The 12,366-nt window shown below is 38.5% G+C and overlaps 1 protein-coding gene across 26 annotated transcripts in view; it reads left to right on the top strand.

The window, feature by feature from the left end:
* DENND1A (DENN domain containing 1A) overlaps positions 1-12,366 on the top strand; it is a 566,188-nt gene that overhangs the window by 261,105 nt on the left and 292,717 nt on the right. For all 26 annotated transcript variants that reach the window (XR_010323028.1, XR_010323031.1, XR_010323027.1 and 23 more), the window contains one exon: positions 601-654. Coding sequence is in view for 21 of the 26 variants with exons in the window: in XM_064291468.1 (XP_064147538.1) it covers positions 601-654 (54 nt within the window). In the remaining 5 variants the exon portion in view is untranslated. The remainder of the gene's footprint in view (positions 1-600; positions 655-12,366) is intronic.

Consider the following 12,366-nt stretch of genomic DNA (forward strand, 5'->3'; position numbering starts at 1 on the left):
ATTGGAAACCAGGAGGCTTATTTGCAGAGCATGCGTGGTGGGCAGAGTTTCTCCACTGTTAGCCATCTGTAGTGCTCTCTGAGCTGCAGTCCTTCAGCTGGAGCTGTCCTTAACATCGCTTAGGCTTTTGTGGCTGATTTTATTTGAAGCCTGCAGATGAATGTAATCTCAGATGCTGAAATGAAATGGCAGGTTTGTTTGGTAAAGACCATTGTTGAGTGAACCTAGTGATGTTTGGTCCCTAAAGTCAATTTACCTCATTGAGCAATTAAAGCCTGCAGGTTTCATGTGTTCAGAAACCTGCAAACATTGTATAGAAATTTAGCCTTTAACTTCTTTTGAGCTCTTCATTTATTCCCCCAAAGAAGTTGATCTCTTATAGAAAAGAACTCCTTCTATCCAAACTGATGATTTAATGCATCTGGCTTTAACCAAACTTTTTTCTAAGAAAATATTCCATGGGCATGTCCTATGAGTGAAACTAATGTTTCCTCATCTAAGTAAGGAAGAATCTTCAGATAACTTTATCTGAATTCTGAGTAATGTGCTCCTTGCACATTTTTGCAAAAAAAATAAATAGTTTTTGCTTTTGTTTTCCAGCATTCTTATTTTACTGTGCCTGATACCAGAGAACTTCCCAGCATACCTGAGAATGTGAGTACTTTGAGAGAGAAAAAGTTAAATTTTTGCTCTTCTTTCCTTCTTTTTTTAAATAAATAAAGGGATACATTTGTCCATTATAAAGAGTGCATTACATAAGCAGAAACAAAAATTAGAAAATATATGAAAAGTATAGAGAAGTACAAAGACAAGGAGAGACCATTATTCATATTTCTCAAGGTAGTCACTTAATAACATTTTAATATCTCATTCCAGCCTTTTTAGAATGTATTTTTTACATGGGTGTAATCATGTACTACAAAAGCACTTCCCGTTCTCATTCATGAGAATCATTTACATTGCCTGCACAATATTCTGTTTGCTGTGTAATTTACTTAGCCATTCTCCCACTGTTGGATATTTGTTTCTACGGTTGTAAATTAAATATTTCTATATAAAGAATTTTCCATATAAAGCTGCTTTATTAGGATGGATTTACTCAAGTAGAATTGCAACGTATATTCACTTTTAAAAGCAACCCAAGAGAAATAAAGTATTCGTGAGTATAAGAATCCCCACCCCTACCTCTTAAAGACTTAGGAGTGGTAAACAAGAGTCTGAGAGAACAGAAGAGTAACGTTTGCCCTCTGATCAACCTGAATGACATACCTAGCCTAGCCTTAAGATACTTTTTCAAAATATTTTACACGGATTATAAATAGCATAGGTTGGGATGCAGAATTAAATACAATATAGCCACTACTTACGCTAGTGAAAACCTTGTAAATAGCAGCAGAACATTGTCTGATATAGTGCTGGGAGATGAGCCTCTCAGGTTGGAAGGCACTCAAAATACGACTGGGGAACAGCTGTCTCCTCAACATAAGAGTCGACCTTAATGACATGGATGGAATAAAGCTTTCGGGACCTTCGTTTGCAAACGTGACACGACTCAAAATGAGAAGAAATAGCTGCAAACATCCATTAATAATCGGAAAGTGGAATATATGAAGTATGAACCTAGGACAATTAGAAGTTGCTGAAAATGAAATAGAATGCATGAACATCAATATCCTAGGCATGAGTGAGCTGAAATGGACTGATATTGGCCATTTTTAATCAGACAATCATATGGTCCACTATGCTGGGAATGACAACTTGAAGAGAAATGGCGTTGCATTCATCATCGGAAAGAACATTTCAAGATCTATCCTGAAGTACAAGGCTGTCAGTGATAGGCCAATATCCACACGCCTACAAGGAAGACTGGTTAATACGACTATTACTCAAATTTACACACCAACCACTAAGACAAAGATGAAGAAATTGGAGATTTTTACCAACTTCTGCAGTCTATCATTGATCAAACATGCAATCAAATGCACTGATAATTACTGATGATTGGAATGTGAAAGTGGGAAACAAAGAAGAAGGACTGGTAGTTCGAAAACATGGCCTTGGTGGTAGAAACAACGCCAGGGATCAAATGATAAAATTTTTCAAGACCAATGACGTCTTCGTTGCAAGTACCCTTTTTCAACAATGTCAATGGTGACTGTACATGTGGACCTCACCAAATGGAATACACAGGAATCAAAATGACTACATCTGTGGAAAGAGATCATGGAAAAACTCAATATCATCAGTCAGAACAAGGCCAGGGGCCAATTGTGGAACAGACCATCAATTGCTAATATGCAAGTTCAAGTTGAAGCTGAAGAAAATTAGGTCAAGTCCGCGAGAGCCAAAGTATGACCTTGAGTATATCCTACCTGAATTTAGAGACCATCTAAAGAATAGATTTGATACTAATGACCAAAGGCTAGCAGAGTTGTGGAATCACATCATACATGAAGAAAGCAAGAGGTCATTAAAAAGAAAGAAAAGACCAAAATGTATTTTCAGAAAAGACTCTGAAACTTGCGCTTGAATGTAGAGTAGCTAAAGGGAAACAAAGAAATGATAAAGTGAGAGAGTCGAACAGAAGATTTCAAAGGGTTGCTCGAGAAGACAAAGTATAAATTATAATGAAATGTGCAAAGACCTAGAGATAGAAAACCAAAAGGGAAGAACACGCCAGGCATTTCTCAAGCTGAAAGAACTGAAGAAAAAATTCAAGCCTAGAGTTGCAGTATTGAAGGATTCTACAGGGAAAATATTAAATAATGCAGGAAGCATCAAAAGAAGGTGGAAGAAATACACAGTCACTGTACCAAAAAGAATTGATCGACATTCAGCCATTTCAGGAGGTAGCATATGATCAAGAACTGATGGTACTAAAGGAAGAGGTCCAACCTACACTGAAGGTGTTGGTGAAAAACAAGGCTCCAAATACCAACAGAGATGTTTCATCCAATGAATGCAGCACTGGGAGTGCTCACTCATCTATGCCAAGAAATTTGGAAGACAGCTACCTGGCCAACTGACTGGAAGAGACCCATATTTATACCCATTCCAAAGAAAGGAGATTCAACACATTGTGGAAATTATTGAACAATATCATCAGTATAACACACAAGTAAAATTTTGCTGAAGATCATTCAAAAGCAGTTGCAGCAGTACATCAACAGAGAACTGCCAGAAATTCAAGCTGGATTCAGAAGAGGACATGGAACTAGGGATATCATTGCTGATGTGGGACGAATCCTGGCAGAGAATACCAGAAAGATGTTTAACTGTTTTATTGACTGTGCAAAGGCATTCTACTGTGTGGATCATAACAAAGTATGGATAACATTTTGAAGAATGGGAATTCCAGAACACTTAATTGTACTCATGAGGAACCTGTACATGGACCAAGAGGCAGTCATTCAAACAGAACAAAGGAATACTTCGTGGTTTAAAGTTAGGAAAGGTGTGTGTCAGGGTTGTATCCCTTCACCATACTTGTTCAACCTGTATGCTGAGCAAATAATATAAGAAGCTGGGCTATGTGAGGAAGAATGGGGCATCAGGATTGGAGGAAGACTCGTTCATAACCTGCGATATGCAGATAACACAACCTTGTTTGCTGAAAGTGAGGATTTGAAGCCCTTATTGATAAAGATCAAAGACTATAGCCTTCAGTATGGATTACACTTCAACATAAAACAAAAATCCTCACAACCAGACCAATAAGCAGCATCATGTTAAACAGAGAAAATATTGAAGTTGTCAAAGATTTCATTTTACTTGGATCCATAATAATGCCCATGGGGGCAGCAGCCAAGAACTCAAAAGGACACATCGCATTGGGCAAATCTGCTGCAAAAGACTCTTTAAAATGTTAAAAAGCAAAGATGTCACCTTAAGGACTAAGGTGCACCTGACCCAAGCTGTTGTGTTTTCAGTCACCTCATATGCATGGGACAGCTGGACAGTAAATAAGGAAGATGGGAGAATTGATGCCTTTGAATTATGGTGTTGGCAAAGAATACTGAGAATACCGTGGACTGCCAGAAGAAGAAACAAATCTGTCTTGAAAGTACAGCCAGAATGCTCCTTAGAAGCAGGGATGATGAGACTTTGTCTCACATACTTTGGACATGTTATCAAGAGGATCCAGTCCCTGGAGAAGGACATCATGCTTGGTAAAGTAGAGGGTCAGCAAAAAAGGGAAGACCCTCAATGAGATTGCTTTACACAGTGGCTGCTACCGTGGCCTCAGACATAGCAACGATTTTGAGGATGGTGAAGGATCAGGCAATGTTTCGTTCTGTTTTACATAGCATCACTGTAAGTTGGAATCGACTCAATGGAGCCTGTCAACAACAATAGCACTACTTAGGCACTTAATTAATTTTTTAAAAGGTTGGAGTAAGTGATATATTTCTCCATAACTACTATAGATTCACAGAAAGGAAATTCTTCTACATGTTGTCAGGTAAAGTCAAGTAATCATATCTTATTAATGAAGTTAGACTGAAATAACAATCTTATGTTGAAATTGTCAAGTATATCCACAGAGTTTATTAACTAGATGATGAGGTTATGGTAGAAAATGTTGCTTCCTTTTCTTTGACATTGAGTAATAAAAAAATTCATCATCACGGTTTCTGTTTCAACAACAACAATGGCTAAGGTTTGTTGAGTGCCGTTGTTGTTAGGTGCTGTCAAGTCAGTTCCCACTCATAGCAACCCTATATGTACAACATATAACTTTGGTCTATCTGATTCTAGAGACTGAGCGCTATACTTTATATACTTTTGAGCCCATAAATTGATCTCTCATCTCTCCAAAAATCCCATCGAAAAGTTACACAAAGTGTAAAAATAAGAAAAAAATGTCTCCTAGTTGGGAGAGTTGCTTTGAACCAGAAAATTTGAGGTATTTCTGAGATGAAGGAGATAATCACTGGTATTTAACATTTAACTTAGTATAGGCAATGGAAGAACCCCAAAAGAACCCAGAAAATCCTGAGAGAAGAACAAACGCAGGCTCATACCATGGACTGATTGCAAAAGGCTAATCAAAGGATTATTTTCAGATGCCTTGGAACACTGATAAAAATTGATTATGTACTAGATCATGCTGAAAATGTCAAAGTAGAAAAAAGCAAATCCTGACAGGCCACTTTTATTCTAATAAAATAATATAAAAATTAGTAATAAATAAATAATAAAGGTTTAAAAGTATTCATCTACTTGAAATAGTGGTTGGGTCAAAGAGGCTAAAAGATTGAAATGGATATTATTTAGAAATGAATGACAAGCAGCAAAAAACTAAGGGATGTGGCCAAAACCACACCTAGGGGAAAATTCATAGCTTTGAATGCCTTTATTATAAATAAAAAATATGGAAAATAATGAATTGACTTTCAATTCAAGAAGCTAGAAAAATAATTACAACAAAAAAAGTCAAGACTAGAAAAAGAAATTACAATTTAATTAATTATAAAATTGTTAAATCGGTAGTTAATGTTTACATTTGAATTAAAGTATGGAATTGGGTAGTAGATATTGACTGCATTTCATTTCTTGTACGACTTTTTGTCACGTAAGAGTTTCTGGACTTCATGTCTGTCTGTTTCTTGATTTTCCTCTGTCATTTTGGAAAAACATTCTTCAGTAGTATCCTGAGAAACTGGGCATTGGAGGCAACCCTTTTAGACCTTGCATGACTGAAAATGACTATTCTGTTCTTGTACTTAATTGATAGTTTGACTTTGTTTAGAATTCTTGGTTGGAAGTCACCTTTACCTTCACAACTTTGAAGACATCGCTCCCTTGATTTCTAGTATTCCTGTTGCAACCAAGAAGTCTTAGCCATTTTCATTCCTGATTCTTTTTTCTTTATTTGTCCCTAGAGTGCTGAAATTAGGAGCCCTGGTGGTACAGTGGTTAAGTGCTTGGCTGCTTACCAAAAGATCAGCTGTTCAAACCCATCAGGCTGGCCGTGTGAGAAAGATGTGGCAGTCTGCTCCTGTAAAGATTACAACCTTGGAAACCCTATAAGGCAGTTCTACTCTGTCCTAAAGGGTCACTATGAGTTGAAATCAACTCATGGCAATGGGTTTAGTTTTTCAGATTTGGATGCTGAAATTACACAACAGTGTGCCTTGCTGTGGGTTCGTTTTCATCTATTGTGCTGGGCACTTGTGTCCATTCAGTGTGGAAACTCATGTTCTTGCTGGGAAATTTTCTCACATTATTTCTTTGGAAAAAATCTTCTTTGTTTTATCTTTCTTTTTCTGGGACCTCAAAAAAAATTTTTTTTTTTTTTCCTGTGGTAGGACATTGATCTTCTAATTTTCTTATCTTTTCCCGCCTGTTTTCCATCTCTTTTTCAGTCTTCTTTCTACTTTATTCAATTGATCTTTCCACCCTTTTAAATTTCTTATTTCTACTATCATACTGTTAATATCCAAGCACTTTTTGTTGTTGTTCAGTAAATTTTTCCCTTTTTAATGATATTCTTGTTTCATAGATGTAATTTTTCTCTCATTTCTCTGAGTCTTTTATTTATAGGTTTTAAAATTTGTTCTTCTCATTGCATTGTCTTTTTCTTCATTGTCCCACTCTTCTGTTTTTTTGTTTTGCTTTTTGTATTTTATGGTAGAGGCTTTCCTCAAATGGTTGCCCAGTCACATTTAAGAATGAGGCACTAAAAAGCTGATTGGAAGCTCTGTGTTCATGAATGGGGCTTGCTACCTGGTGGGCTTTATTGAAGATGATGGTTGATGGAGAGAGACTCTTAAATATTGGTATCAGAATCTTGTTTTTTGAACTCAGGGGTGAATCTTCCAGTTTCTTACCTGGAAAGCATAAATTTTATTATCAGTGTTCTGGAAGCTGAGTTGGAGGAAGGAAGGGTTATGGGTGTCAACATTTAGTATGTATGCTTTAATTTAGGCCCCCCCCATTTTATTTATTTATTTATTTTTAATAATTTTTATTGAGCTTTAAGTGAACGTTTACAAATCAAGTCAGTCTGTCACGTATAAGCTTATATACACCTTACTCCACACTCCCACTTACTCTCCCCCTAATGAGTCAGCCCTTCCAATCTCTCCTTTCGTGACAATTTTGCCAGTTTCTAACCCTCTCTACCCTCCTATCTCCCCTCTAGACAGGAGATGCCAACACAGTCTCAAGTGTCCACCTGATACAAGTAGCTCACTCTTCATCAGCATCTCTCTCCAACCCTTTGTCCAGTCCTTTCCATGTCAGATGAGTTGTCTTCGGGAATGGTTCCTGTCCTGGGCCAACAGAAGGTTTGGGGGCCATGGCCACCGGGATTCCTCTAGTCTCAGTCAGACCATTAAGTATGGTCTTTTTATGAGAATTTGGGGTCTGCATCCCACTGATCTCCTGCTCCCTCAGGGGTTCTCTGTTGAGCTCCCTGTCAGGGCAGTCATCGGTTGTGGCCAGGCACCATCTAGTTCTTCTGGTCTCAGGATGATGTAAGTCTCGTTCCTGTGGCCCTTTCTGTCTCTTGGGCTCATAGTTATCGTGTGACCTTGGTGTTCTTCATTCTCCTTTGATCCAGGTGGGTTGAGACCAATTGATGCATCTTAGATGGCCGCTTTTTAGCATTTAAGACCCCAGACGCCACATTTCAAAGTGGGATGCAGAATGTTTTCATAATAGAATTATTTTGCCAATTGACTTAGAAGTCCTCTTAAGCCATAGTCCCCAAACCCCTGCCCTTGCTCCGCTGACCTTTGAAGCATTCAGATTATCCCGGAAACTTCTTTGCTTTTGGTCCGGTCCAGTTGAGCTGACCTTCCGTGTATTGAGTATTGTCCTTCCCTTCACCTAAAGTAGTTCTTATCTACTAACTAATCAGTAAATAACCCTCTCCCACCCCCACCCCCCTCATAACCACAAAAGTATGTGTTCTTCTTAGTTTATACTATTTCTCAAGATCTTATAATAGTGGTCTTATACAATATTTGTCCTTTTGCCTCTGACTTATTTCACTGAGCATAATGCCTTCCAGGTTCCTCCATGTTATGAAATGTTTCACAGATTCGTCACTGTTCTTTATCGATGCGTAATATTCCATTATGTGAATATACCACAATTTATTTAACCATTCATCCATTGATGGACACCTTGGTTGCTTCCAGCTTTTTGCTATTGTACACAGTGCTGCAATAAACATGGGTGTGCAAATGCCTGTTCGTGTAAATGCTCTTATTTCTCTAGGATATATTCTGAGGAGTGGGATTTCTGGGTTGTATGGTAGTTCTATTTCTAACTTTTTTTTTTTTATTAACTTTTATTGATCTTCAAGTGAATGTTTACAAATCAAGTCAAACTGTCACATATAAGTTTATATACACCTTATACCGTACTCCCGCTTGCTCTCCCCCTAATGAGTCAGCCCTTCCAGTCTCTCATGACAATTTTGCCAGCTTCCAACTTTCTCTATCCTCCCATCCCCCCTCCAGACAGGAGATGCCAACACAGTCTCAAGTGTCCACCTGATACAAATAGCTCACTCTTCATCAGCATCTCTCTCCTACCCACTGTCCAGTCCCTTTCATGTCTGATGAGTTGTCTTCAGGAATGGTTCCTGTCCTGGGCCAACAGAAGGTTTGGGACCATGACCGCCGGGATTCCTCTAGTCTTAGTCAGACCATTAAGTATGGTCTTTTTGTGAGAATTTGGGGTCTGCATCCCACTGATCTCCTGCTCCCTCAGGGGTTTCCCCCCGCCCCATTTTTGATTTAATGCTTTATCTCCCATCTTCAGCTACACTTGACCCAAGCCTTTCTGGTTCATTTTCTCTTGAAAGTAAACCTTCATTCTTCTGAAGAGGTATGGGAGAACCAGTTGACTAGGTACGTGAGTTGAGGGAGGAGAATCTTGGAATTGAATTACTCTTATTTTTATTTATACCCTTCTTTCTAGCTTTCAGAGGTTCTGGGTGTCTCCAATTCCTGAGCTTTTTGGAATTCTTTGGTGCATATAGAGCCCTAGTGGTGCAGTGGCTAAGAGCTCAGCTGCTAACCAAAAGGTTGATAGTTTGAATCTACCAGCCACTGCTTGGAAACCCTATGGCCAGTTCTATTCTGTCCTATGGGGTCACTGTGGGTTGGAATCGACTCGACGGCAACGGGTTTGGTTTGGTGGTGTGAATAAGACTTGATGCTTATTGCCCTATCCACCCACCCCAGCCTTAGATTTCAGCCTCCTTTGGACTGTGAAGTCCATTACCTTTGGTGTCTCAGCCTCAGCATTGTTGGCAGCTTGGGCCAGATAATTCTTGCTGTGCGGGATTGTCCTGTGCGTTATAGGATATTTAGCAACACCCTGGCCCCTACCACTAGATGCCTGTAGCACCCCTCAGTAGCCACCCCCCACCCAGTTGTAACAACCAGAATGCCTCCAGATATTGCCAGTGTCCATGGTGGGGAGGAGGTGAGAGGGTGTCCAAATGGCCTCAGGTTAAGAACCACTCTTGAATTGTCTTTTAGGGGAAGGTATCAGGAGAGAGAAAAGATAAATATATATGTTTAATTCACCTTATTTAACTGGAAATCCCCACAATGTTTTAGTTGTGATTTCCCTATTAATAGACATTTAGATTGTTTCTAATGTTTTTTCTGTTATAAATACTGTTACAATAAAAATTATTGCTCAGTTAGGTTTGCTTTTTTTTTTTTAAGGTCTGAGAATTCCTTTAGAACTTAAATTTAAGTTACCTGAAAGTTCAAGTAATTTCTAAATTTCCAAAGCCACAATTATTGAGATTAGAAATAATTGTAAAAAATTGTCTTCTTGATAACCCCACCTCCAATTCCTCTCTGCACTGTATGCAGCCTCCCCTCCTCCCACCATTTAAAACATTTACATTCTCTCCGCTGGTTTTGCCACTAATGAATTAATTCTCTGTGTATGACCCATTGTCCCCTAAATCCTCCTTTGCAAACCAATATAATGTTTGTTTCTAAGCAAGAATAATAACAATCTGCCAGATTTCTACATACATGATTCCATTTTAATCCCTATAGCTACTCTGTGAGGTAGACAGAAACCCTGTTTTGCATGTAAGGAACCCAGAGCTCACAGACCTGAGGTTACCCGCCCAAGATCTGCTCCTAAGTGGGGTGTAGCAGCCCCAGTTTGTAAGGACCCAGAGTATTTTGTTTCTACAGTACCCCCTTGATTCCCTAGAGTTGACTTTTTATATTCGTGAGGAGAAAATTTATTTTTTCTCTCTCAAATATGAAATGAAGCAGGAAAGTCTTTCCTCTAAGGAGAGTCTGAACTTTTGTAGGACCAATTTGTATGATTTTTGACATAGAATTACTATTGAGCGCTAGCCATGTTGAAATTAGCATTTTAATCTCTTGGTGATTTTTCAAGGATTAATTTAAAATGACTAAATTGCTGCATTGCAAATTGAAACAATAACTGTGGAGTTGTTAATATGATATAGTATGCTGTAGTGGAAAGAACATGAATTCTGGAGACAGCTGGACTCTGGAGTCCACCATTCTGGGACCTTGGCTAGTTACTTACACTCTTTGAGCCACAGTGTTCTTATCTAATAAAGAAAAAATCTGAGGAACAAATGAAATATTAAATGTAAAGTTCCAAATACAGTGCCTGTTGCAATACAGATGCTGCTTTAAATGGGCCTTGTCATTCCCTTCTTCCCTCAGCTTTCCTAGAATTCTAGTCTTCCTCTCTTGAGGCCTGAGCTGTGGCTAAGGGCTGGAGAATATGACTTCCTAGAGCTTGTCTTTTCTAGGTTTTTGCTGACAGCCTTGGTTGTGAGGACCAGTACCTTTCCTTTCATGGGGTATAATATTTGGCAACAAAATTCCCTTAGCATGCCCCGTTGACATCAGCATTTCTGAAGCCTGGGACTAATTTAGAGAATGGAGTCCAGGGCTCCAGTGTCTGTAATATATAGGATGTGTTCTGTAAACATCTATGGATTGTCTCCTCTAAGGAACATACTGAACTTGAGAGAACAGGAAGATACGGAATTTAATTATGTCACCAGATAATCATGTTCTTATGGACAGCTTCAGTGAAGAGATAATGTAAAAAAGAGAGAAAAGAGTTGGTATTTATTGAACACCTGCTGTGCACCACACACTATTATGCCCCAACAGTCGTATAGTGTGGTTGTTCTTAGCTCTGTTCTGATGAGGAGATGAAAACCAGAGATGTCACACAACCAACCGAAACCAAAAACCAAACCCATTGCCATCGAGTCAGTTCTGACTCTTCGTGACCTTGTAGGACGGAGTAGAACTGCCCCATAGGGTTTCCAAGGAGCAGCAGGTGGATTTGAACTGCTGACCTTTGGATTAGCAGCCAAGTTCTTAACCACTGTGCCATTAGGGCTCCAGGTCACACAACCAGGAAAAGCTAAAACTAGGATTCACACCCAGGTCAGACTGATTCCAGCATTTAAATGGTGCTGGGTCCTAGGACCTGTCACTCCATAGCTCCCTGTACTCTTTTAAAAAAAAAGTCACTCACCATAAGTGTAAATCATATAATTAATTGTGTATTTGTTTAATGCCATCTTTCCTTTCTTAAAGACAGATATCAGTTTTGTTTTGTTTTTTAATTACTACATTTCTGTAATTAGCACTGTACCTAGAACATAGTAGATGTTCAATATGTATTATGGAACGAATGACTGGATGAGTGAATTAGCAGTGCAGACCCTCCCAGGAGAGGAAGGAAAAATAGTAGTCCCTTTCACTTTGCTTTTGGGCCAATGTGTCTTCAAGACATTAATGAGAAACAAATGTAGAAAATTAATTCTTTCAGATCCCTGTTGAAGTTAAATCTCATTATTTCCACAATTTTTTTGGCAAAAATATTTTCTTCCATTTCACTGAAAAACTATCACTACATAATTGCTCGTCAGGGTTTTCTCTGTCTATCAAGATATAACACACGTAGGAGTGAATTTTATACAGGCAGTAATTAAATGGGCATAAATCTTTATAAATTTTAGACATTTGACCTGCATTAAAAAAGTCACAGATCATGAAGAGATATGTGATAATAATTACGTTGTAAACTGGTAGTATAAGGGATTTTCTTAGTGGCCAGGCCTTGAAGTTTACTTTTGATTAATGGATAATAATAGAGAACTTCATTTAGAGAATTAAACAAACCCGTCTTAATTATCTGGCCAGTGTCATAGCAAGTGGTTAATGATGCAAGGAAAGCATTTAGAATGGACAGTTACATATAACATTGCCCAGATTCCACTTTGTCAAAAGATGCTCCATGATATAGAAAAGATTTATGAACTCATAGTGACTTTCAAAAATAAACAAGTTGAGCTGGTAGTAGAAGACCTAT

This window comes from Loxodonta africana, chromosome 9 (genome assembly GCF_030014295.1).
Source record: "Loxodonta africana isolate mLoxAfr1 chromosome 9, mLoxAfr1.hap2, whole genome shotgun sequence".
Taxonomy (NCBI): domain Eukaryota; kingdom Metazoa; phylum Chordata; class Mammalia; order Proboscidea; family Elephantidae; genus Loxodonta; species Loxodonta africana.